Raw genomic sequence first — 22,703 nt, forward strand, 5'->3', positions numbered from 1 at the left:
GTTATGAGGTTTACCACTCTTGATTTCATTAATTTGTGAGGTATTGCATGTGAACCAGACATCCCCGACCACGCAAATACAGCCCAAATGCTAAATAGTAAACACCTTGTACTAAGCCCAATTATATACGTGTATGATTAAAATACGAGCCCAATTTGCATAACTACATATCTTTTTTCAATGATCTCTCCTTTACTTAGCTACTAGTATTAACACCCGTGCTATGCATTGGACATAAAAGTTTCAAATTATAAATACAAAATAAATGAATATATAAAACCATAAATCATGTATGGCTATATCTTTCACCCAACTATTACATTAGTACGCATAAAAATATGGTCATTTTCATTTATGAAAAGTTATCCCAATTTATTACCCATATACACCAAGTTATTTATAACTTGTACCACCATTAAAACATTACTTCAACTACTCTTCCCCCCTCTCATACTTTACAAATTTTATCTTAATTTCCATAGCATATTATATGCCTATATTTTTATTGAACGAAGAGAGTAATGTACATAAATATAATATTTTAAGAAGCATAAAAGAGAAATAGGAATCAAAGTTATAAAGAACAAAATCTTTTCTCATAAAAGAAATCAAAATCAAATAAATTGTACTTTTTCATACTACCTTTAGTGTCCACAATCTTATCTCATGACGCAAATTATTTTGTCACAATCTCATCCTATGAATATCATCACCCAAACACTATCATTTTACTTAATTAGTATTTTAACATTTCTTGATTATATGTACTATGCAAGTTTAGAGAATTTGTTTTTCTTTCATCCAAAATAAAATGATAATAAAATTTTATATAGTTATACTATCTTAATAATAACTTATAAAAAAACTAAATGTCTCAATAAAAAAATACTTAAATCGCAACAAATATTATAATAGTAAGTACCAAATGTATCTTTAACACTATAGGTTTTAATGACTTAGCATAACTTATGATGTATGGCCAAAGACTAAATACATAGTAATTATTTATAATAGATAAAATAAAATCAACTCAATTAGAATTATGTATACTAAATTTAACTGTAGACTTAATTGTAGAATTATGTATACTAAATTTTGTATTATCCGATAATCACATTTTAGTTGACTATTTATTTCTTCCGTTTAATTTCAGACCGTAACATAACTTGATATATATGGCCAAAGACTAAATGAGTTGTTAATATTGGAAAGAATAAATTTCTTACTTCCCACCACATACACGTATAAAAAGTAAATTGCCACTTAAAATAACGATAATATTTTATGCATCTTATTTGTTTTGAATAATATGAAGTTTACACTACTCTTATATTTAGAAGTTATACAAACTTTATATGTTAGATTTAATTTTACGTGTATATATATATATATAATTTCATCTTATTCCGTAATTTATACAACTCTTTAGTAGTATTATTTAATTAATTAGAGACTAATTAAAATATATGAACTGAAAACTTTAATTGAGTAATTATAGGATGAAAATTGTAAACATTACATATTTGTGTTGTCGTTTAGCTTGTGAATTAATTCAGAAAAAAATATTACAATAAAGGATTAAATTGCAATTTCAACCTAAATAAATGGAAGGCAAACTAAACTCTATAGCACAATTCCAATTTTAATCCAAATATAAGGCTAATTAACATATACTACTACTTTTATAACTAAATTGTAAAAAAAATTAAAAATATATATGAAGTATATACTAAATCCAATAAATTAATAGTCCAAATTAAATCTAACTTTTAAGACACAATAATACCTAATTTAGGACTATATTCAATTAAAAAGAAAATCAATCAATGAAGTATAACATTTTCTGAAAATCCAACTCAATAAAAACCTTAATAAACCTACCAACCCTACGATAAAAGTTGTGCCTCCCTATTCTCCATCTCTCTCCCAATCACGCCTCTCTCTTCATCTCCTGCTCCTCCACACTCTCTCTCAATCGGCCTCGCCACCTCCATCTCGTTGCATTGCCTCGCCACCTCCCTCTCTCTGCCAATCGACGCCGCCACGCCCAACGCCGTGCTCGTCGGGTTTCCTTCCATCCTGCATAACTGTCTGTTTGGTCGGCCAGGTGTCGTCGGATGGCTCTTGCAGAGTTGCAGTTCCTACACCGCCGCCGCTTCCTCCGTCTCTTCCGCCGGATGGTTCTCTTCCAGCTGCCGCTGCTACCTACGTCCCTTCCGCCGTCGCCGCTGCCTCCGTCCCTTCAGCCGCCGCTGCCTTTACTTTCCGGCCATGCATCTCCAGCGCTGGCCTCATCCCCGATGAAGTATCTTTTTCATGTTTCAGAATATAGAATTTAAAACCAATATTAAGTTATTCAAAGTTTCAAAAATGTATAAATTGAAAGATTCTACATAGATTTTTGCTAATTTGATATGTTTGTTCCTTTGCCAAAGCCATTGCCGGAGTTCTCGCCAGAGCCATCACCGGATTCCAAGCAGAACCACCCCCTATTTTGCAATCAGAAAATTAGAAAATTTAGTCCATGATACATAAATGTAGATTCAACTAATGGCAGACTCTATTTAAAAGTGTTTCAAAACTTTCTCAAGAAGCTAGAATTTTATTGAACAATACTCAAAATAAAATAAAGAAATAAAAGTCAATTCATCTCTCCATTTTCCCTCCAAAAAGGGTATTATTGTCTTTTCACCAAACTGACACTTTAGATTATGATAGATTAAAAATTTTAACTAGTTGTGCTTAGAAGTCTAATCCTCCTTGCTAATTTTAATTATAATTACAAGAAAACATTATCATTAAAATATACTCTTAATAGCTTGATGATGAAATTGTGTACCATAATTTGGGTCATATTCTTCACTCTAATTATGCCAAATGCAATTTCCGCATCATTTTAGTTCCTTGTCCCCATCATTTGTCAATTTATGATGACATTTATATTTCGCCAACATGGATATGTCACACTTCATATTAAATTTTGGTAGCATGATCAACCAAGAAGCAACACAACGGTTGAAGGCATCCATAACTGTTTTCTATTAATCACTTTAAAAGGTTGCAGTGGTTAAAATTTAAATATATAACATATGCATAGTGGATGCGATGCTCTCAATATCAAAATTAGTAATGGAGTCCAACTAAAAATATTAGTAATTGAGATTACCAAGAAAAAGGAAAAGGAATTTAGATAGTGACGTTATAGTACAAACAAAAAAGAAGAACGTTAAAAGCGGTAATTGTCTTTAACGACACTAATACAGATTTTTAAATAATTTCACTAAATTCCAAAAGCTTATATATAATCACACTGTTTATTGCTTGGACATTTGCAGCGTCCTGAATTAGGGTACGATATCTTCACTGATTAATTAAGCGGACTTTTAAGAATTATTTTATTTTTGGAATTTTTAAATAAATAATATATTTGGAAGCATTTACTAGCAATGACTAGGTTATTTTTCCTAATAAAATAATTCGATTAGTAATCATCGAATCAATAAGTATTGGAGTACTCCTGATTTTTGTTGCAACATATGATCCAATACGTAATTGCTAAAACCAGCTGAGTTTCATTTTAGTCAATGTATGAGGCTTGATTAAGATTAATACATTTAAATATTAGTTATGTGTTTGATTTTGATAAGATTAGTACAGCTCTTGACTTTAATAAAGTTTTAATAAAATATTTCGACATATAATTAATTATGATCCTTATCTCTTTTATTGACCAAAACAGTGTTTATCAGGTTTATAGATGACATTAACTGACATTCGTATAAGATTTGGTTAAAATAAATATGACAGTGAAATGTAACATGACATTAAAAAAATTGTAAGAAGGTACTCCACAAATAAAAAGTACTAGTAATTTTCATCTTCCCCCCAATGCCCCAACTAATATGAATAACCCTATAAATTAAATAAATAAATTTTCAAATAAAAAGGAGTATTAAACTCAGCTATATCAACTAATTATGTGGAAGTGGATGCATATTTATGTGCTTTTTTAAGTGTCAAAATATTAAAAACATCACTGAAATGTTAGTAATAATTAGTTATATCATGTTTTTCATGGGAAGATCATATAGAAGTAAGTTTTCCAAATTAGTGTAGCAAAACTAAATAAATAAAAAAATCCTTAATTAAAAACTTAAATACAATAAAGACAATATAATAAATTAAATCTCGGTTTCTAATTCTATATAATAAACTTAAAAATTAAAAAAATGTTAAAAGTTTGTAACTTTGTATGTTCATATATAAATAATAAACTTAGTTATATCATTACAAGGAGATATATTATTATTGTACTATTTAAATAAAGCATCAAATTATTCAAAAAGTTGCACTGAAACTACTGCAATTAAATACTAGAATATGTAATAAGCACAATTAATTAGAGGTTTAATACAGTTTGGAATATCTATTTGGTGAGCCGGCTTTTTAAAACGAGACGATGATTATTATGCTTATGTGGGATCATAGGACAGCCTGTAGAATAACAAGTTATTTAAAATAATTTATTTTTGGGAAAATAAATTAAATATTTTTGGAGTGTACAATATTAAGGTAAAATAATATCTTTCTTGATTTTGTATACTTTTGACAACTTTTGTCGTGCTGGAAAAAAGTTAGTAGTAGGATTTTGTTTAAAGACGAATGAAGTTGGTGATGACGAAAGTGAATCTAATGTACATATATACTTACCTTGTATTAAGAATAAATAATTATTCAAATAAATATTTCGAAAAATAAATTAAATAATTTTACTGGAAGTGTATCATGACAAAGTGAATCTTGCGTGTGTATATATATATATGCTTCAAATTAAGAAAAAGAAACTAGGGAGGTATTAAATTAGTTATTTAAATTGGCTTGAGATACAGGGAGACATATTGATTTAAAACTTATTAGCAAGGAAAATATAATTTTAAAATTGTAACTCTTGATAATTCAACTGCCTTGATGTGTAGGTTTTTTAGAATTTTGGTGGAATTTCGATTCATAAATATCATCGTGATTTATTTTGGCGCAATTTATATATTACTTCCTATGTTACTTGCACTATTCCATTTCAGCTCGTCTCAAACTATTTATATTATTCCTAGTTTAAGTTAGAATTAATGTATTTAGTTAATATGTTAGATTAAGTTAAGAGTTCCTTTACTAAGTTATGTTCATTACACTTAAAATTCTAATTTAATTATCCTAAAAAATTAGGGGTGGGGAAACGGTTCTCGATTCTTGGTTAACCGAGATCCCAACCTTATTTTTTCGGTTATTGGTTAACCAAGAACTGAAAAAATAAGGTTAAGGTTCGGTCCCTGTTAGTGGGTTTAGGATTTAGGCAGTTCTCAGTTCTAACCGAACCGAAAGGTTAGAACCGAAGAACCGATTGGTGTGTTTAATTTTGATTTTTATAGATTCATTTTAATTTCATAAACTCTATCTTTCAAGTTTCAAAGAACTTGATAGAAACCAAACTCTATGTCCCTATAATTTGTCTGCATTTTAGACAAGAGAACACACAGATCAGGCCACCCGCAATGGGGCGCCCGATGACGTCCATCGTCCTCGGGCGCGGACGATGCCCACATTGTGGGTGGCCGCCATCGCCCGCGCCCTACGTCCGCGGCTGATGCATAGGGCGCGCCCTACGTCGCGGACGATGGCCTATCATCCGCACCATCGTCTGCGCCATTGTGGGCTCGGCGGACGATGGCGCGGACGATGGCCTATCGTCCGCGCCATCGGGCGCCCCATTGCGGGATCGGCGGACGATAGTCGCAGACGATGGCACGCGTTTTCGATTTTTTGTATAAATACCCCTATCCCACCTTCATTTGTAACGTTTCATTTCACGATTTCACTCTCGAAACTCACATTTTTATTATTACTACGAAATGGATTCAAGTCCCAAGAGTCCGATGTTTGGGGAGGTGCCAACACGTAGTACGATCCCGAATTCAGCACGGAATCGTACGGTTTGGATGACATGGAGCCGTCTCCAAACCGACCCGTCGCGCTGCCGCCGCCGACGCCACCCCTTCCGCCCCTCCAAAAAGAAGCGGACCTGGCACCGCGCGCAGAAGTTGCCACCTCCGAGAAATTGTGAAGAGTACGCCCCCGCCATACAAACTACCAGCCGGATGAAACCCTCATATTGGCGAGCTGTTGGGTGGACATATCGGAGGACCTGATATTCGCGAACAACCAGAGGCAGGTGACGTACTGGGAGCGCATCGCCGAGCGTTACAATGCGGCGAAGCCGCCGAGCGCGTACAAGCGCCAACGGGAGCAGCTCCGCAAGCACTGGGACTAGGTGAAGAAGCAAATCAACCTGTTCTCGTCGGAGTACGAGAAGTGCGCGAGGGAGCAGGAGAGCGGCGAGAGCTTGAGCGACGTGCGCTCCAAAGCGCTGATGTCGTACCAGTCCCTGTACGGCGAATTCAAGCACGAGGCCATCTGGGCGCTCTTGAGGGACAAGCAGAAGTTCCAAGGCGGAATTCTTCACACCGGGGTGACAAAGAGGACGACGACCACCGAAGCTGGTGGTTACACGAGCAGCGAAAGCGGAACTCGTCCGGTGGACCTCAACCGGACGTACGAGGACATTGAGAGTTCCGGCACACCGATGTCCTCCCTGCGTCCCATAGGCGTCAAGGCTGCGAAGGCCAAGGGGAAGGCGGCGGCGACATCATCCTCGACTGCCGCCGCCCCATTGCCGATCCCGATCCCGAACCCGACGGCCGCCGGGAATGAGCAGTTGGCAACAGCCTCGATGGCGAAGACGTTGTTGCAGACGTACAAGGCCCTCAAGAAGTGTACGGACCCCTCCGAAGCTGAATATCTTCGGGGGTTGATCGATGAGCTGCGCCGGAAGTTGGGAATTACGTAGATTAGCTAATTTTAATCGTGTAACTTTTGTTTAATCAATGCAATCTTCGCCGATTTTTAGTTAATCGTTGTGTTTTTTAATTAGTTTGCATTACATATTTGAAAACATTTAAATTAATTAACAAAACAATAGTAAAACATATAGGGTGCGCCTTAGGGCGCCCCATTGCAGGTGGGGGGTAGGAGGATAAAACTGATGACGTGGCACGCCATAGGGCGCGCATTAGGGCGCCCCATTGGTAATGGCCTCAGAGAGATAACCAATCTCAAGACAGCTACTTTGTTTATTAAAATTTAGAACTTAACGTATTAGATAAATATGGAGCATTAGCAAATAACTTAAATATCCCATAATGATATAGATACATTGACTTATCTTCCATGAAAAAATTACCAAGTGTTTACAGTAATGTCAAGTCAAATATCTCGTGAGCTCTCTCATCTAAATTCTCATAGCACGCCGACCGTTGCTCTCTCCCACACCGGCCACGACGAGGCTGCTACTTTCTCCTCGTTGCGTTGCTCTCTCTCGAGCCGGGGACGACGAGGCTGCTGCCCTCTCCACACCGCCGCTCTCTCCGACGAGGCTGCTGTCCAACTCTCCACGCCAATGTTCTCTCCTTTGGTTCCTTTGGTGGAACCGAAGAACCTGTCGGTTAGGATCGATCGGTTCCTCAAGGAACTGAACCGACAAAGGGTGCGATTCCGGTTCTAGATTTTGGAAAAAATGGGATTCGGTTAACGACTAATCGGTTCGGTCGGAACCGAACCGACCGAATCCCCACCCCTATAAAAAAATCAATACCAAGTTTACGGCCTAAAATGAAAAGTGCTAGTAACATGAGACGGAGGGAGTATGTTATTAACTTGTATCATTATCATTATTATTATTATTATTATTATTATTATTATTATTATTATTATTATTATTATTATTATTATTATTATTATTATTATTATTATTATTATTATTATTATTATTATTATTATTATTATTATTATTATTATTATTATTTTTTGATACCCACAAGGCCACAAAGGTCCACAATATTTCATTTTCTCTCTCAATGATTTATAAAATTACAAGACTATGTTTATTCATATCATTGACAGGCTCTTCCCATGCTTATCTAATAGTCCCTATAAATCTATAATCTTTTTCTAGAAGCTATAAATAAGTTTCACAAGATGATAATAATAATAATTATTATTACTCCATATACATAATTTTGACATCTATGGATTGCTTGTAACAATTGACTTATTACGCCATGGCTTATTTTTCTTTTCCTTTTTCATATCATGACAAAAATCTCTTTCAATGGGTGAATTATTCATTCTTCAAATTTCCTAGTATTAGGTATGATGTAAAACCTAATTGTATAGTAATTGCCTTTTATATATTTCGATGTTATTTCCATTATATCAACCGAAATCTATATTAAATTGGTAAAAGTGGCCGAATTCATATAATTTGATTAATTATAATCCCTTCATCCCATGTTACTTGCATTGTTCCTTTTCATCTCATTATAAACTCCTTATACTATTTATAATTTAAGTTAAAATTAATGCATTTAATTAATATGTTAGTTTAAGTTAAGAACTCCTTTATTAATTGATGTCCCATTACACTTAAAATTCTTTTTTAATTATGCTAAAAATCAATCTCAAATTTACGATCTAAAATGAAAAGTGCGAGTAACATGATACGGATGGAGTAGCAATTTACAATAATTTATACCCTAATTATTTTATTATTCATGCATCTGAATCCCTGATCATGAAAACATGAACAAAATTCAGTTTAAAGTAGTTCATTATTGTAAATATAATAAAATCAGATTACAAATTTACATTCTTAGAATTAAAAAGGTATTCGATGCAATTACGAAGATATTTGTGGAGTAGCAATAAGTAACTAGTAGTACTATATAATATACTATTGATGGACTGTAAAATCATGACCAAATTGTATGAATTTCGATTAAATTGTGATTTGTTTTTTACTTTTTAAAGACATGAATAACAAATTGGCACTACAAAATTTAAAAAAATTTCCAATTGAGCATTGAAATTGTAAAATGAAAATAATTGAGACGATAGAGTAATTTAATTTGATTTCGTATAAGAAAAAGAGAAAAGGATGTGTGTATGTGTGGTGGAGATGGGCCCCATTTCAAGAGTGGTAACGAGCTGGCAAATTCTCAGACAGACTGTTTCTCTTCACACACTACACACACTCATTCTTCCTCAGTTCCTCTTCTTCAAATTCACCAATTTTCCTAATTTCAATTCATTCTTCTCCCTCTTTCTCTCTCTATATCTCAAAAAGAATCAATTTTTCGAACTTCCCTACAATCAAATCCCCAAAATTTCCCCTTTTTTGCTAAAAAATCTGCTCTTTCGAAATGGCTGAGGAAACCAAGAAGACGGCTCCGGAGGCGGCGTGCGCGGCCGAGGAGGTGGCGGCGGTATCCGATGTGCCGGTGGCGGAGAAGCCCGTCTCCGTGGAGAAGGAGGTGCCCCCGGAGCCCGAGCCCGAGCCCGAAAAGAAGGTGGCCGATGAAGGAGAGAAGGAGAAGGAAAAAGATGAAGCCGCGCCGGCGCCGGCGGCGGAGGATGAGAAAATTACTGAATCCGCCCCCTTTAAAGAGGAGAGCAACAAAGTCGACGATCTCGTCGATCCGGAGAAGAAAGCTCTCGATGAACTCAAGCTCCTAATTCAAGAAGCCCTCAACAAGCACGAGTTCACCGCTCCGCCGCCGGCCAAGGCGGAGGAGAAAAAGGCGGAAACAGAAGCAGAGGAAAAAACAGAAGAAAAGAAAGAAGAAGAGACCAAAACCGAAGAGAAAAAAGAAGCAGAAGAGACCAAAAAAGAAGCAGAAGAGATAAAAATCGAATCTTGCGAGGCCCCACCTGCTGAAACTCCGGCGCCGCCACCTGCGGCGGAGGAGCCGGCGGTGGAGAAGAAGCCGGAGGAAGCAAAAATCGAATCTTGCGAGGCGGCGGAGGAGATTAAGGAAACCATAGTCCACGAAGTCACCGCTCCCACCCCACCCCCCTGCGAGGAGCCCGCCACCGCCCCCGCGGCGGAGGAAGAAGCTCCCCCGGCGCCGGCGCCGGAGGAGGTCTCGATCTGGGGCGTCCCTCTCCTCGCCGACAAGAGGAGCGACGTGATCCTCCTCAAATTCTTGAGGGCTCGTGATTTCAAAGTGAAGGAGGCTTTCACCATGCTGAAAAACGTGGTGGCGTGGAGGAAGGAATTCAAGATCGATTCTTTACTCGAAGGGGAGGAATCCGCCCTTGTTGAAGGGCTTGAGAAAGTTGTGTTCTTGAGTGGTGTCGACAAAGAGGGCCACCCGGTTTGCTACAATGCTTTTGGGGCCTTTCAGGATAAGGATTTGTATAATAAAACCTTTGGTGATGCTGAGAAAAGGGGTAAATTCTTGAGGTGGTATATTCTGTTGTTGGAGAAGAATATCAGGAAATTTGATTTCAGCCCTGATAGCATTTGCACCATTGTTCAAATCACTGATCTTAAGAATCTGCCTGGTTTGATTCTCTTCAAGAAAGATTTCAGGCAGGCTACTAATGAGGCACTTCAGCTTCTCCAAGATAACTACCCTGAGTTTGTTGCCAAACAGGTACTCTCTCTCTCTCTCTCACACACACACACACACACTGACGTTTCATTTGACTTTTACTTGGGATGTTGTTAAAATAGTCTGTATGCTTGTTCTTGAATGGGTTGCTTTAGTCTTGGTTGATGGATGGTGTTTTTGTGTGTGCTTCTTGCAATTTGATTGTGTGTTTTGGGTATTACTACCATGAGTTTGTTTCCAAACAGGTACTCTCTCACACACACACATTCCCACACTAAAGATTCAATTTTTATGACTTGGGATGCTGTTTAACTTGTCTGTTGTTTGTTCTTTAATTGGGTTGCTTAAGTTTCATTGATGTGGATTGGTGGTTTTGTGTGTATTTCTTGCAATTTGATTGTTTGTGTTAATGTGTTTTGGGTATTACTGTGTTTTAACTAGAATTGATTTTGTTGTGAAGGTGTTCATCAATGTTCCATGGTGGTATGTGGCTTACAATAGGTTGATCAGTCCATTCTTGACTCAAAGAACCAAGAGCAAGTTTGAGTTTGCTGGCCCTACTAAGACTACTGAGACTCTCTTCAAGTTAGTAACTTTTTTTTTTACCAATTTTGAAGATTATTTGAATTCATATATTGTTAATAATTGAAAAAATTCTACTTTTATTAGATACATAGCACCAGAGCAAGTCCCAGTTCAATATGGTGGCCTAAGCAAGGAGGGTGAGGCAGAATTCACCACTGCTGATTCTGCAACAGAGGACACCATCAAGCCGGCGGGCAAGCACACGGTTGAGATCCCGGTCACTGAGGTAGGCCTCGTTTATTCGAGCTCAAATCAATGAAAACCCGACGTCTAATGGTGATTCTTGAATTTTGTATGCAGGCTTGCACAGTGGTGTGGGAGGTGAGGGTGGTTGGCTGGGAGGTCTGCTACGGGGCGGAGTTTGTGCCCTCGGCGGAGGGAGGGTACACGTGGATCGTGCACAAGTCAAGGAAGATTGGGCCGGGGGATGAGCAGGTGGTCAGTGGCAGCTTCAAGATTGGTGAGACTGGCAAAGTTGTGCTTACATTTGACAACCAAACATCAAAGAAGAAGAAGCTTCTCTTCAGGTTCAAGACTAAGCCCTCTGAATGAATGAAAGAATGAGGAGAGGAAAAGGGTGGTTTTTCTTTCCTTTGTTCAGTCACATAATTCTTTTTTACTTGATTTGTGTTTAAAGAGAAGAAAAACATAGTTGGTGTTGGGAAATGTTGTTGATTCTATATTTGTTTGTTGGTTGTTATTACAAACTGAAGTTTTTTGTTGTTGGATTGCTGTGTAACAAAAATTTGGAATTCAAGTACATATGTTTAAGGAATGAGTTAATGTGAAACAGAAATGTTTATACTTTTTGCCTCTTTGTTAGAGTGCAGCAACTTTTATTACTACTACCTTCTTGTTGGTGTTTTTGTTGATGTTTGCATCTTTTCTTACACTGTCCCTATTTCTTTTCATGGATGTTGATGTCTATAAATGTAGAATATGCCAATGTGTCAAATTCTTGCATGTGTTAGTCATTCATTGCAAAGTCCAAGTGGATGTTTTTATTTTGTATCCATTGGCGGAGACAGTAAGGGAGGGAGAAGGGCTTAAGCCCCTTCGAAGAAGTATTTTTTCGTGTTTTTTTCTACTTTAAAAAATTTCAAAATTTTCAAGTACTCATATCAGCCCTTATCAAATTAATGCCAATGAAGAATAAATCTCAGAAAGTTAAATGATAGGAAGGGCTGAACTTTTAAAATGGCTGTTGTGTGTGTTCGTGAGGAATTGAACTTAAGTTAAATAAAAATGGCTGATATAGTTTTGGGGAAGACGATGACTCAATTCACAAAGTGAATAATACTAATAAATGATATTTTTAATTAGTGTTATTTTAGTTTTAGAAATTAGAGCTGTGCGTGTCTCACATTTTTAAATTGGTTCATACTTTTATTTTGTAATTAAGTTTAGTGATTAATTAAACTTTTTATTCATTTTCTTTTCAATTCAATTATGTAAATATTTATTTTATAAGAATTTTTAATATTTACTTTATTGGTATAAAAACTAAAAATTAAAATTGAAAAAATATCATGGATTGAATGTGTAATTTATTTCGTATAGGATTTGTAATTAATTGAAAAATAATTGATCTTCACATGATTTAAGTTTAAGATGTCGAGTTTGTAATTCTATAATTAGATTTTGAGGTGTTTTAATTGAAATTTTAATATTTTGTTTAATACATATATATTTTTCTCAAATATATATGTTATATATTACTATAAAAATATTCTCCGTCCATGATATATTATTTTAATTTTTTTATTATATTTATGTTCGAGTTCTAAGAATAGTAGAGAAATATGAGTGGAAAAAATATGAAATTTATGTAATACTCCTACTTTATATATTAATTTACATAAAATTATTCTTCAACGATGGACTATAAGAAAATATGAGATAATTATTGCGAACAAGAAAGTATATACAGTTCAACCCCTACCACAAATTTTTTCTGCGTCCGCCACTGATTGCAGTTGTGCATCATACTAGATATGAGATGTAACATGTATTTTTGGTCCATCTATTTAATTTTCTTTTGTAGTTGTGCATCAATATACTAGATATGAGATGATTTGGTGGTGATTGGAATCAGAGATGTTTTTGGTCCATCTATTCAATTTTCATTTGTAGTTATGACATACATGGCATCATACTAGATAAGAAATGATTTGGTCATGGTTGGAATCAAATATGTTAATCTTATTCGAAACTCATCAGATTAGACTGGCTAGACAACAAAATACTAAGAAGAAGGGTTAGAGTTGAAAATTTATAAAAAAAATTTACGGTGAACTGATAGTTCAACAATTGAAAATTTCTCAGTTTGAATGTATAGGTATAACAAAATGTTGTGGACATAATATGTCAAGAAAAATGTAGGCAACATCATTGTGTTAGTATTTCTTATAGACCAAAACCATGCACATGGGGAGTAGCATAAGACTTGGGGATATATCATCAAAATTATACAGTCACTATAGTAAAGTAAGGCATTGGATTAAAGCATTAAGGGATAAAAAAAGGGAGATTGGCAGTCATAATCTTGAAAATATTTAAATAGAACAGTTGAAATAAATCTTGAAAATATTTAAATAGAACAGTTGAAATAAATCAAGAAAGTAGAAAGCAAATACAGTTTGTTAGGCACTTTACAGACAAAAATGGTTTCATTTCAACAGTTTTATAATTTGTAATCAGTTTGTCAGCAGCACACTTCTGTTTGAAACAAAAAAACAAATATTTAGACAACAGTTAAGATTCTTTCTGAAATTCAAATATTTAATGTAGAAACACCTGCAAATGAAATTGAATTTGCCTTAAAATAAAGTTTGGATTCTAATCATTCTTCCCACCTACTTAAATTTATGAATAAATATATATATGTTTCATCATCAATTATCAGCACACGTTGTAGCCCCACATTTTATCAAATAATCACAAAATTGGATTCAGCCAATAATGTTGCAACCCCACAAACTAGGCTTTTATCATCCTCTTTTCCCCTAAATATTCCTGGGATTTTTCTTTTCCCTAATTTATCTTTATGATCTGGAAATATCGACGGAAGATTTTCTTTTATTAATTATAGTATTTGAATGAATTCTGTAATTCCTTATAAATTCTTTCATTCGTCTTTCCTCATCCTTACATGGGCACACGATTTCTTGGATTATTTTTAATTATTTTATGTTTTGTTATGTGAAGGATACATAATTAAGTTGATAAAGGAAACTCATAAAGTATAAATTATTAATAATAATTTGAGCTGTTTTGGCTTTAATAGTGGGAATTGGCTTCTCCCTCGCATGATCTCCAGCTTGATTTCTTTAATTATTCATCCAATTCTTTTATTTAAAACTTTACCCTTTTCTAGAAGCTATTGATTTCGATAAACTCTTCTTATTTAAGTCATTATTTTGTGCGCTTGTTTCTTTCATCACATAAGCTAGATTAAATTAGGCCCTAAAAAAGAATCTGAATTTTATCATGAAATGATGTTTTACCAAACAATACTGACTTTTTAGAAGAAAATTAGACACATACTTAGATATGACATGATATTCCATTTTGTAGTTTTTTTTTTCAATTGTGTTTGTGAGATTAACATGAATATTTACTTCTTCACCACCAACAAAATGAACATTAATCTTTACTCTTTAGACTATACACATAAGTATACAACAAACATTTTTTTATTTACTCAAACTTTTTTGTTACTAATATTAATACTAATGTTTTTATAGCATATATGAACTGGCTTATATCCAAGTCAACTTTGCTAAAATTGAGTTATACTACTATCTTATAAGGTTGTCTTGTATCTTTGTTGTCATTGAGTGGCTTTGCATTCTTCCTTCTAGAAATATCTCTCTTGATATTGTTTTTTTAATAAAGTCATAATTGCATACTAAATTATGTTAATAATGGAGTAAAAAATTAAATTATACTCCCTCCGTCTACGAAAAATAGGGCACTTTCATTTTCTGCACGTGTTTTGAAAAAATGATAATAAATAGTTAAAGTGGGGAGAAAGTAAAGTACAAGAGAGAATAATGTAGAGAAGTCTCTTGTCTATATTATTCTCCCTCTTACTTTTCTTTCTCTCCACTTTAACTATTTATTATCATTTTTTTAAAACGAGTGCAGAAAATGAAAGTGTCCTATTTTTCGTGGACGGAGGGAGTATATGCTAGATCTAAGTAAACTTTGAAAGTATATAATACTTTTAAGAGTGAACTACATCAAAAGTCCCTAACTTTTCGGTTTGTGACACTGCAGGTCCCTAACAAAAAAAATATCATTAGATGACCCTAACGTTAAACTTAATTACGAATCATGTTTTTAGCCACTTTTCGGACGAAAATGGCCAAATGGCTTGAAGGGCATTTTTGGCAATCCCTAAATTCGATGACATATGAATTCTGTCACATTTATGTCAACAACTTCTTATGTGATATCCTAATAAGTTCTGATACTTCATACGTGATTAAAGTTTTGTCAATATTTATACACAAAAAAAAACTATTTATATTCCTCTATTTCTAGTTAGTGGTAACAATATACTAGTTATATCATATAGGAAATTCATTGAGAAACAACAAAAATATGGAAAAGTGGAGTTATTTATGAAATAAAATCTGAATCAATAATACTCAGAATAAAAAATATTTCATATTTAATTAAATGATACAGTATTATTTTCTTCAACACTAAAATTTAAAATATTTTTTCATTATATATCATCGAACTAATTTGTTAATGTAAGCCTAACTTTAAGACGATTTTATATTTATTAATATTTTATTAACAATTTTAGTTTAGCTCAAACTGAAATTTTTAACATCATATGAATATTCAATCTTTATATATAAATTTGCATAGTTTCTTGTCATTCATGATAAAATTGAAACATGAGTAATATTTTAAAAATATTCAAGCATGTGACATTAGCTATTTAATCCTTGTAGATTTTTTTATTAATAATAGTATCTGAAATTAAGACAATGTAAATTTATAAATTAATACTGCAAAACTGGGATACTATCATAATAAATAAAATCGATCGATAAATCAAGGTAAAAAATAAATAAAAATTAGTAGAAATTAGAAAACATCGAAAAATACCTGAAAATGAGTTTTATAAGGAAGAAAGGGTCTCATTTTATTAATTTTCATATTAATTCATGCAGATAATGTCATAATGATAAATATGTATATTATAAAAAAATTAGAAAGTGTAAATAAAGACTAAATTTTTATGAAGTACTAGAACTTATTAGAAAATTACATAAAAAGTTGCTGACAAAAATGTGGCAGAAATCACATGTCAACAAAATAATAGAGTGACAAAAATGTCCTTTCAGGGCCGGAGGGTATTTTGGTCCGAAAAATATGATTCGTGATTATATTTAATGTTAGTGTCCTCTGACACTATTTTTTTCGTTAGGTACCTGCAGTGTCATAAATCGAAAAGTTAGGGACTTTTGATATAGTTCACTTTACTTTTAAAAGCATACTACATTAGAGCATCCACTACGCATCCCGCGCGCGGCTCGCGTTCCGTCCCGGAGGGACGGTTCCGCCGCGGGACGCGTTGCAACATTCGTCCCGTCCCGTAGCCCGTCCCCAGCCCGTCCCGTAGCCCGTAGCCGCGAGACAACTGACGCGCCGTCCCGTAACGCGCCCGGGCGACGTGTCGCGCCCCCGATGCATGCGTGACGCCCACTCGCTGGCCCGCGAGTGGACGTCGTCACGGATGACGCAATAATTCGTTTTTTTTTAAATCAATTCGAATTTTAATAAAAAAGAATTTATTTTTCAAACGGTAATGTTACCGTTAATTTTTTATTTTCTTTTTATTTATTTATTTACTCTATAAATAATCATATTTCTTACTCATTTCACACACAAACACACATCTATTCCTCTCAAATCCTCTCTATAACCACTCCAATTTCATCTTAAATCAACTCAAACAAATGGATCATTTTGAGCAAATGCGTCAACTAATGGAACAATCACTTGAAGAAGATCGACGCCGAGAGGCGGAGGAAGCCGCGCCGCCTCCACGACGCTCCCGGACATACATCCATCGCAACCGGGAGGAAGCCGCCGCAAGGTTAGTACACGACTACTTCTGCAATAACCCGATTTGGGGAGAAACCTACTTCCGTCGCCGTTCCCGCATGAGTAAACAGCTATTTCTCCACATCGCAAATACTTTGGCGGCCCGGGAAGAGTTCTTCCGAGAAGGGTTCGACGCGGTCGGGCGTCCCAGCCACACGACGCTGCAGAAATGTACTGCAGCAATCCGTCAGCTTGCGACTGGACAAACGGCCGACATGTTCGACGAATACCTCCACATCAGAGACACCACTGGGCGCATGTGCTTGCTCAAATTCTGCAAAGGCGGGCAAGCACGACCGATTGTCAGTTCCTCCTCGACTTGCACGAACAAGTGCACGGATTCCCCGGGATGCTTGGCAGTGTCGATTGCATGCACTGGCAATGGAAGAATTGCCCGGTGGCTTGGAGGGGGTCCTACACGAGCGGCCACAAAGGCACCCACCCAACCGTTGTACTCGAGGCCGTTGCCGACTACCGGCTTTGGATCTGGCATGCGTACTTCGGGGTCCCTGGCTCGAACAACGACATAAACGTGCTCCACCAGTCCGACCTCTTTACCGAAGTTTTGGATGGTAAAGCACCGGCCATCAACTTCGTCGCCAACAACCGGCTGTATAAAATGGGGTACTATCTCGCCGACAACATCTACCCGAAGTGGCCGACCTTCGTGAAGACGTGCAACAGGCCTGCGAACCCAAAACAGGCTCTTTTTGCGCAGAAGCAGGAGACTGCTCGCAAGGATGTGGAGAGGGCGTTCGGGGTTCTCCAAGCGCGCTTCAACATCATCAAAGCCCCGTCTCGTTCGTGGTTCATGGAGAGCATGGTCGACATCATGTATACGTGCATAATCTTGCACAACATGACTGTCAAAGACGAAGGACCCGAGGCGGGAAATTGGTTCGACCCCGAATCCCCCGGAAGCTCAACCGCAAGTAGTCCGCCGCGAAGTGGAGCGCATCCGTCAATACAAGAACGGTTGTCTATTCGGGCAAGGACACGCGACTCTAGCGCCCACGCCCAACTCCAAGAGGATCTAATTGAGCACATTTGGGAAAACTTTGGCGGAGAAAATTAAATTATGTCATTTTTATTTTTTAGGATTTTAATTATGTTCATTTTCTATTTTTTTGAATTTTAATGTTGTTTTAATTTTAATAAAGTGTGTTTGTTTTAATTGAATTGGGTTGAAAAAATATAAAAATGAAATTTAATGAATAGTAATTTAAGGGACGGAATAAGAGACGGAGCGTTCAGGTTCCGTCCCTTAGTTAAGGGATGAAGGGATAAAGTACAGTGAGACCCTCAAATAGTAGTTTAAGAGACGATGGGGGACAGCGTAATGGATGCTCTTATGGTTTATTGTATAAATTTGTCATTTTTTGGATTTTGTTGTCCATAGAAAAGGACCAATAGCCCTATTTATGTCACCTCATGTGAAAAGAACAATAATTCTCTGACAATTTCATGAGCATTAAACACTTTGCAAGGTGCAAATGTTTGGTACTTCAGCTCTATGCACATTCTTGTGTTACTATCAACCGATTTCATGTCTTTGGGGATGATAAAATAAAGGTTGTGGTGGAAAGTGAGTATTAATTTAAATCATAAATATATTATATAAATGGGTTAATATTATTGGGAGTAGTTTATTATTGATGAATAAATATATAATATGTATATAAAATAGCTTTGAGTCTTTCATCTATGTTGAGAAATAAATGCTTACATTAGCTTTTTTCATATGACTAATATTTAATTTCTTACTTATATATTTTATTTAAGCATCATCTATATATACTGCTCCTGTTTAGCCATTTTAATATTATTTTTTATCCATTTATTTAGATTTTAATAATATAAAAGCCATCACTGATGTCATTAAATTTTCTAAATTACATAAAAAATGAAGCTCGATTTGTCCATTTTCATACAACTTCAAATAAATAATAAAACAATAATCACAACTTTGATTTTTATGTAAGTTATAAACTTCAGGGCAAGTACATGAAAGATGCACATACTACTGCATATTAGACCTTTACCACGAAATTTCAATGTGGTGAAAAACACATGAACTCTTAGGGTGAAAAACAATTATCTTGGATTTCAAGAATGGGAAAACAAGTTTTTTTACCAATAATACTTTAATCATATATATATATATATATATATATACATATATATAATTGTGATCAAGATAGAACCATTCTTAAACGTAGAACCATTCTTAAACGTAGAATAAATGCCATATATATATATATACTTTTATATATATATATATATATATATATATATATATATATATAGAGTCATGTTCATATCATTTTCACATAATTTATCCTTTTTCCTTCTTCATCTCATGCGTCCATTTAATCAAATCGTAGGGGTTAGATTATTTGCTGAATCCATTAAATATATTCATTTTTTAATTCGGAAAGGGCAGAAAAGAGATTCACTAATGTTGGTTGTTATGGAAAGATCCATAATTTCCTCCCTCCAGGATCTGTGAGGTTATTTGTAAAAATTTCATTAGGATTCATTAGAGGTGAACATAAACTTAGCTCCGTCTCCAGGAGGGTACGTCTCGATGCCCTTGGCGCTCATGTACACGTTGTTGCCTCAGGCCCCGCCGAGGGCGCCGTCCTGGAGGTCTTGGATGATCACGTTTACGACGTCGTCCGGGTAGTAGTGGCGCCGCTCGCCCTCCGTTGGCTACTGGAATAGCTTCCATATGAAGTTGGCGACTTCGGGCATTGTTTGGAGGGTGTACGGGATCCCGATGTCGCGGTTGAAGCGCTGACCGCCCAAGGTGGAGGAGGCGTTGTTGGTGGCACCGAATCGGACGGCGGCAAGGGTGGCTTGGAGGAGTGAGAGGGCGATCAGGAGACATGGGAGGGATATAGTGTGGGTTTTTGTTGCCATGATATTTTTTTTGGGTGTTACAAATGTGATTGGTTTTTGTTGTATGTATATGTTGGAATTGGATGACCATTTTGTTATTGAGGAAAGATTGTGTGATTCATTTAATTATATACATAATGTACATATTATGTAGTGTAATGCGTAGTTTTAGCTTCTGTAATGCATTATTTGTGATATGTAATGAACATTTATCTTGCCCCGTTTCATTTAAGTTGTACCGTGTTTCGATGTTTGGCGCACGTTTCTTGTTTTCCCTAAGTGTTTAACAAGCCTAGGGGCTAGGGTGTAGTATGTTCTAAGTCTAAAAAACGTTGTCCAAATACACGAGCTATAGTCATTCGTCTGGGGTTGCACATGCATAGCACGTATGCATTTTTTAAAACAGATATACATAATGTACATATTATGTCGTGTAATGCGTAGTTTTAGCTTCTGTAATGCATTATTTGTGATATGTAGTGAACATTTATCTTGCCTCGTTTCATTTAAGTTGTACCGTGTTTCGATGTTTGGCGCACGTTTCTTGTTTTCCCTAAGGGTTTAACAAGCCTAGGGGCTAGGGTGTAGTATGTTCTAAGTCTAAAAAACGTTGTCCAAATACACGAGCTATAGTCATTCGTCTGGGGTTGCACATGCATAGCGCGTAGGCATTTTTTAAAACAGATATACATAATGTACATATTATGTCGTGTAATGTGTAGTTTTAGCTTCTATAATGCATTATTTGTGATATGTAGTGAACATTTATCTTGCCCCGTTTCATTTAAGTTATACCGTGTTTCGATGTTTGGCGCACGTTTCTTATTTTGCCTAAGGGTTTAACAAGCCTAGGGGCTAGGGTGTAGTATGTTCCAAGTCTAAAAAACGTTGTCCAAATACAGGAGCTGCAGTAATTCTTCTGGGGTTGCACATGCATAGCGCGTAGGTATTTTTTAAAATAGATATACATAATGTACATATTATGTAGTGTAATGCGTAGTTTTAGCTTCTGTAATGCATTATTTGTGATATGTAATGAACATTTATCTTGCCCAGTTTCATTTAAGTTGTACAGTTTTTTGATGTTTGACCCACGTTTCTTGTTTTCCCTAAGGGTTTAACAAGCATAGGGGCTAGGGTGTAGTATGTTCTAAGTCTAAAAAACGTTGTCCAAATACACGAGCTATAGTCATTCGTCTGGGGTTGCACATGCATAGCGCGTAGGTATTTTTTAAAATAGATATTCATAATGTACATATTATGTAGTGTAATGCGTAGTTTTAGCTTCTGTAGTGCATTATTTGTGATATGTAATGAACATTTATCTTGCCCCGTTTAAGTTGTATCGTGTTTCAATGTTTGGCGCACGTTTCTTGTTTTCCCCAAGGGTTTAACAAGCTTAGGAGCTAGGGTGTAGTATGTACAACAACAACCACGTGATGCATAAAACAGGATAAATAATGCATTCAAATAGCCAAATAATGTACAGAATCAATTAAGTAATGAACATACAAATATTGCATTCATTCTTAGACTCATGTACAACATTAGTCTAATGATGCATAAAACATGACAAATAATGCATAGAAATAGCTAAATAATGTACAAATATTGCATTAACTCTTAGACTCATGTACGAGTTCCGTGACGGCTTCCTTATGCCGTGGAGTTAAACTCTTTATACAATTCAGAAAATCTGTAGGGGTTCGTCGACAATACAGATGGTCGACGTGCCTACCCCTTGGTTTCCTATCCTCTGTCTCTTCCGGAGCTGTACTAGTCCCGGCCTCTGATAATTGCTCCCGGAATTTCTGGGTAATTCCTACTGGCAGTATATCTTCGACTGCCTCGTCGATGTCCAATCTTAGCTGCTTTAATGGTGTACAACATACACAATAATAACATACAATTAGTTACATAATGTACAGACTGAATAAATAATGTGGACAGTTATACTGCATTCACTTATACACCCTTGTACAGAAGCCTCAAAATAATGCCTAAAAACTGATACATAATGCATTATAATAATCAAATAATGTTCAGAATCAATCAACAAATGCACCACGAATATTGCAATCACCCATTGTCCCATGTCCAACAACAGTCACATGAAGCATAAACCATGATAAATAATGCACTAAAATAAATAAATAATGTACAGATCCGGTCAAGTAATGAACATACAAATATTCCATTCACTCTTTGACCCATGTACAACAGCAGTCACATGATGCATAAAACATAATAAAAATGCATTCAAATAACCAAATAATGAACAGAATCTCTCAAGTAATGAACATATAAATATTGCATTCACTCTTATACTCATGTACAACAGCGGCCAAATGATGCATAAAATAGGAAAAATAATGCATAGAAATAGCTACGTAATGTACAGATTCGATCAAGTAATGAACATACAAATATTGCATTTACTCTATGACGCATGTACAACACAAGTCACATAATGGCTAAACCATGATAAATAATGCAGTGAAATAGCTACATAATGTAAAAATTAATCAACTAATGAACATACAACTACCGCATTCACTCATTTACCCATGTACAACAACATAA

At 35.6% G+C, this 22,703-nt stretch overlaps 1 protein-coding gene across 1 annotated transcript; it reads left to right on the top strand.

Annotated features, from left to right (window-relative positions):
- The first annotated feature begins 9,089 nt into the window (after positions 1–9,089).
- LOC121782738 (patellin-3-like) lies at positions 9,090–11,894 on the top strand. Its single transcript, XM_042180686.1, has 4 exons — positions 9,090–10,547; positions 10,966–11,090; positions 11,175–11,316; positions 11,391–11,894. Exons 1-4 carry the CDS (start codon positions 9,312–9,314, stop codon positions 11,640–11,642), a joined length of 1,755 nt encoding a protein of 584 aa, XP_042036620.1. The 5' UTR covers positions 9,090–9,311; the 3' UTR covers positions 11,643–11,894.
- The last annotated feature ends 10,809 nt before the right edge of the window (positions 11,895–22,703 follow it).

Source organism: Salvia splendens, chromosome 20 (assembly GCF_004379255.2).
Source record: "Salvia splendens isolate huo1 chromosome 20, SspV2, whole genome shotgun sequence".
In the NCBI taxonomy this organism is placed as follows: Eukaryota; Viridiplantae; Streptophyta; class Magnoliopsida; order Lamiales; family Lamiaceae; genus Salvia; species Salvia splendens.

What these genes read in the sequence shown, in the direction of transcription:
- LOC121782738 (XM_042180686.1), top strand. Translation starts at nt 9,312, where the DNA reads ATGGCTGAGGAAACCAAGAAGACGGCTCCGGAGGCGGCGTGCGCGGCC. An exon ending in CTGAGTTTGTTGCCAAACAG is followed by an intron (nt 10,548 to 10,965) that starts GTACTCTCTCTC and finishes TTTGTTGTGAAG; the next exon opens with GTGTTCATCAATGTTCCATG. An exon ending in TTGAGATCCCGGTCACTGAG is followed by an intron (nt 11,317 to 11,390) that starts GTAGGCCTCGTT and finishes TTTTGTATGCAG; the next exon opens with GCTTGCACAGTGGTGTGGGA.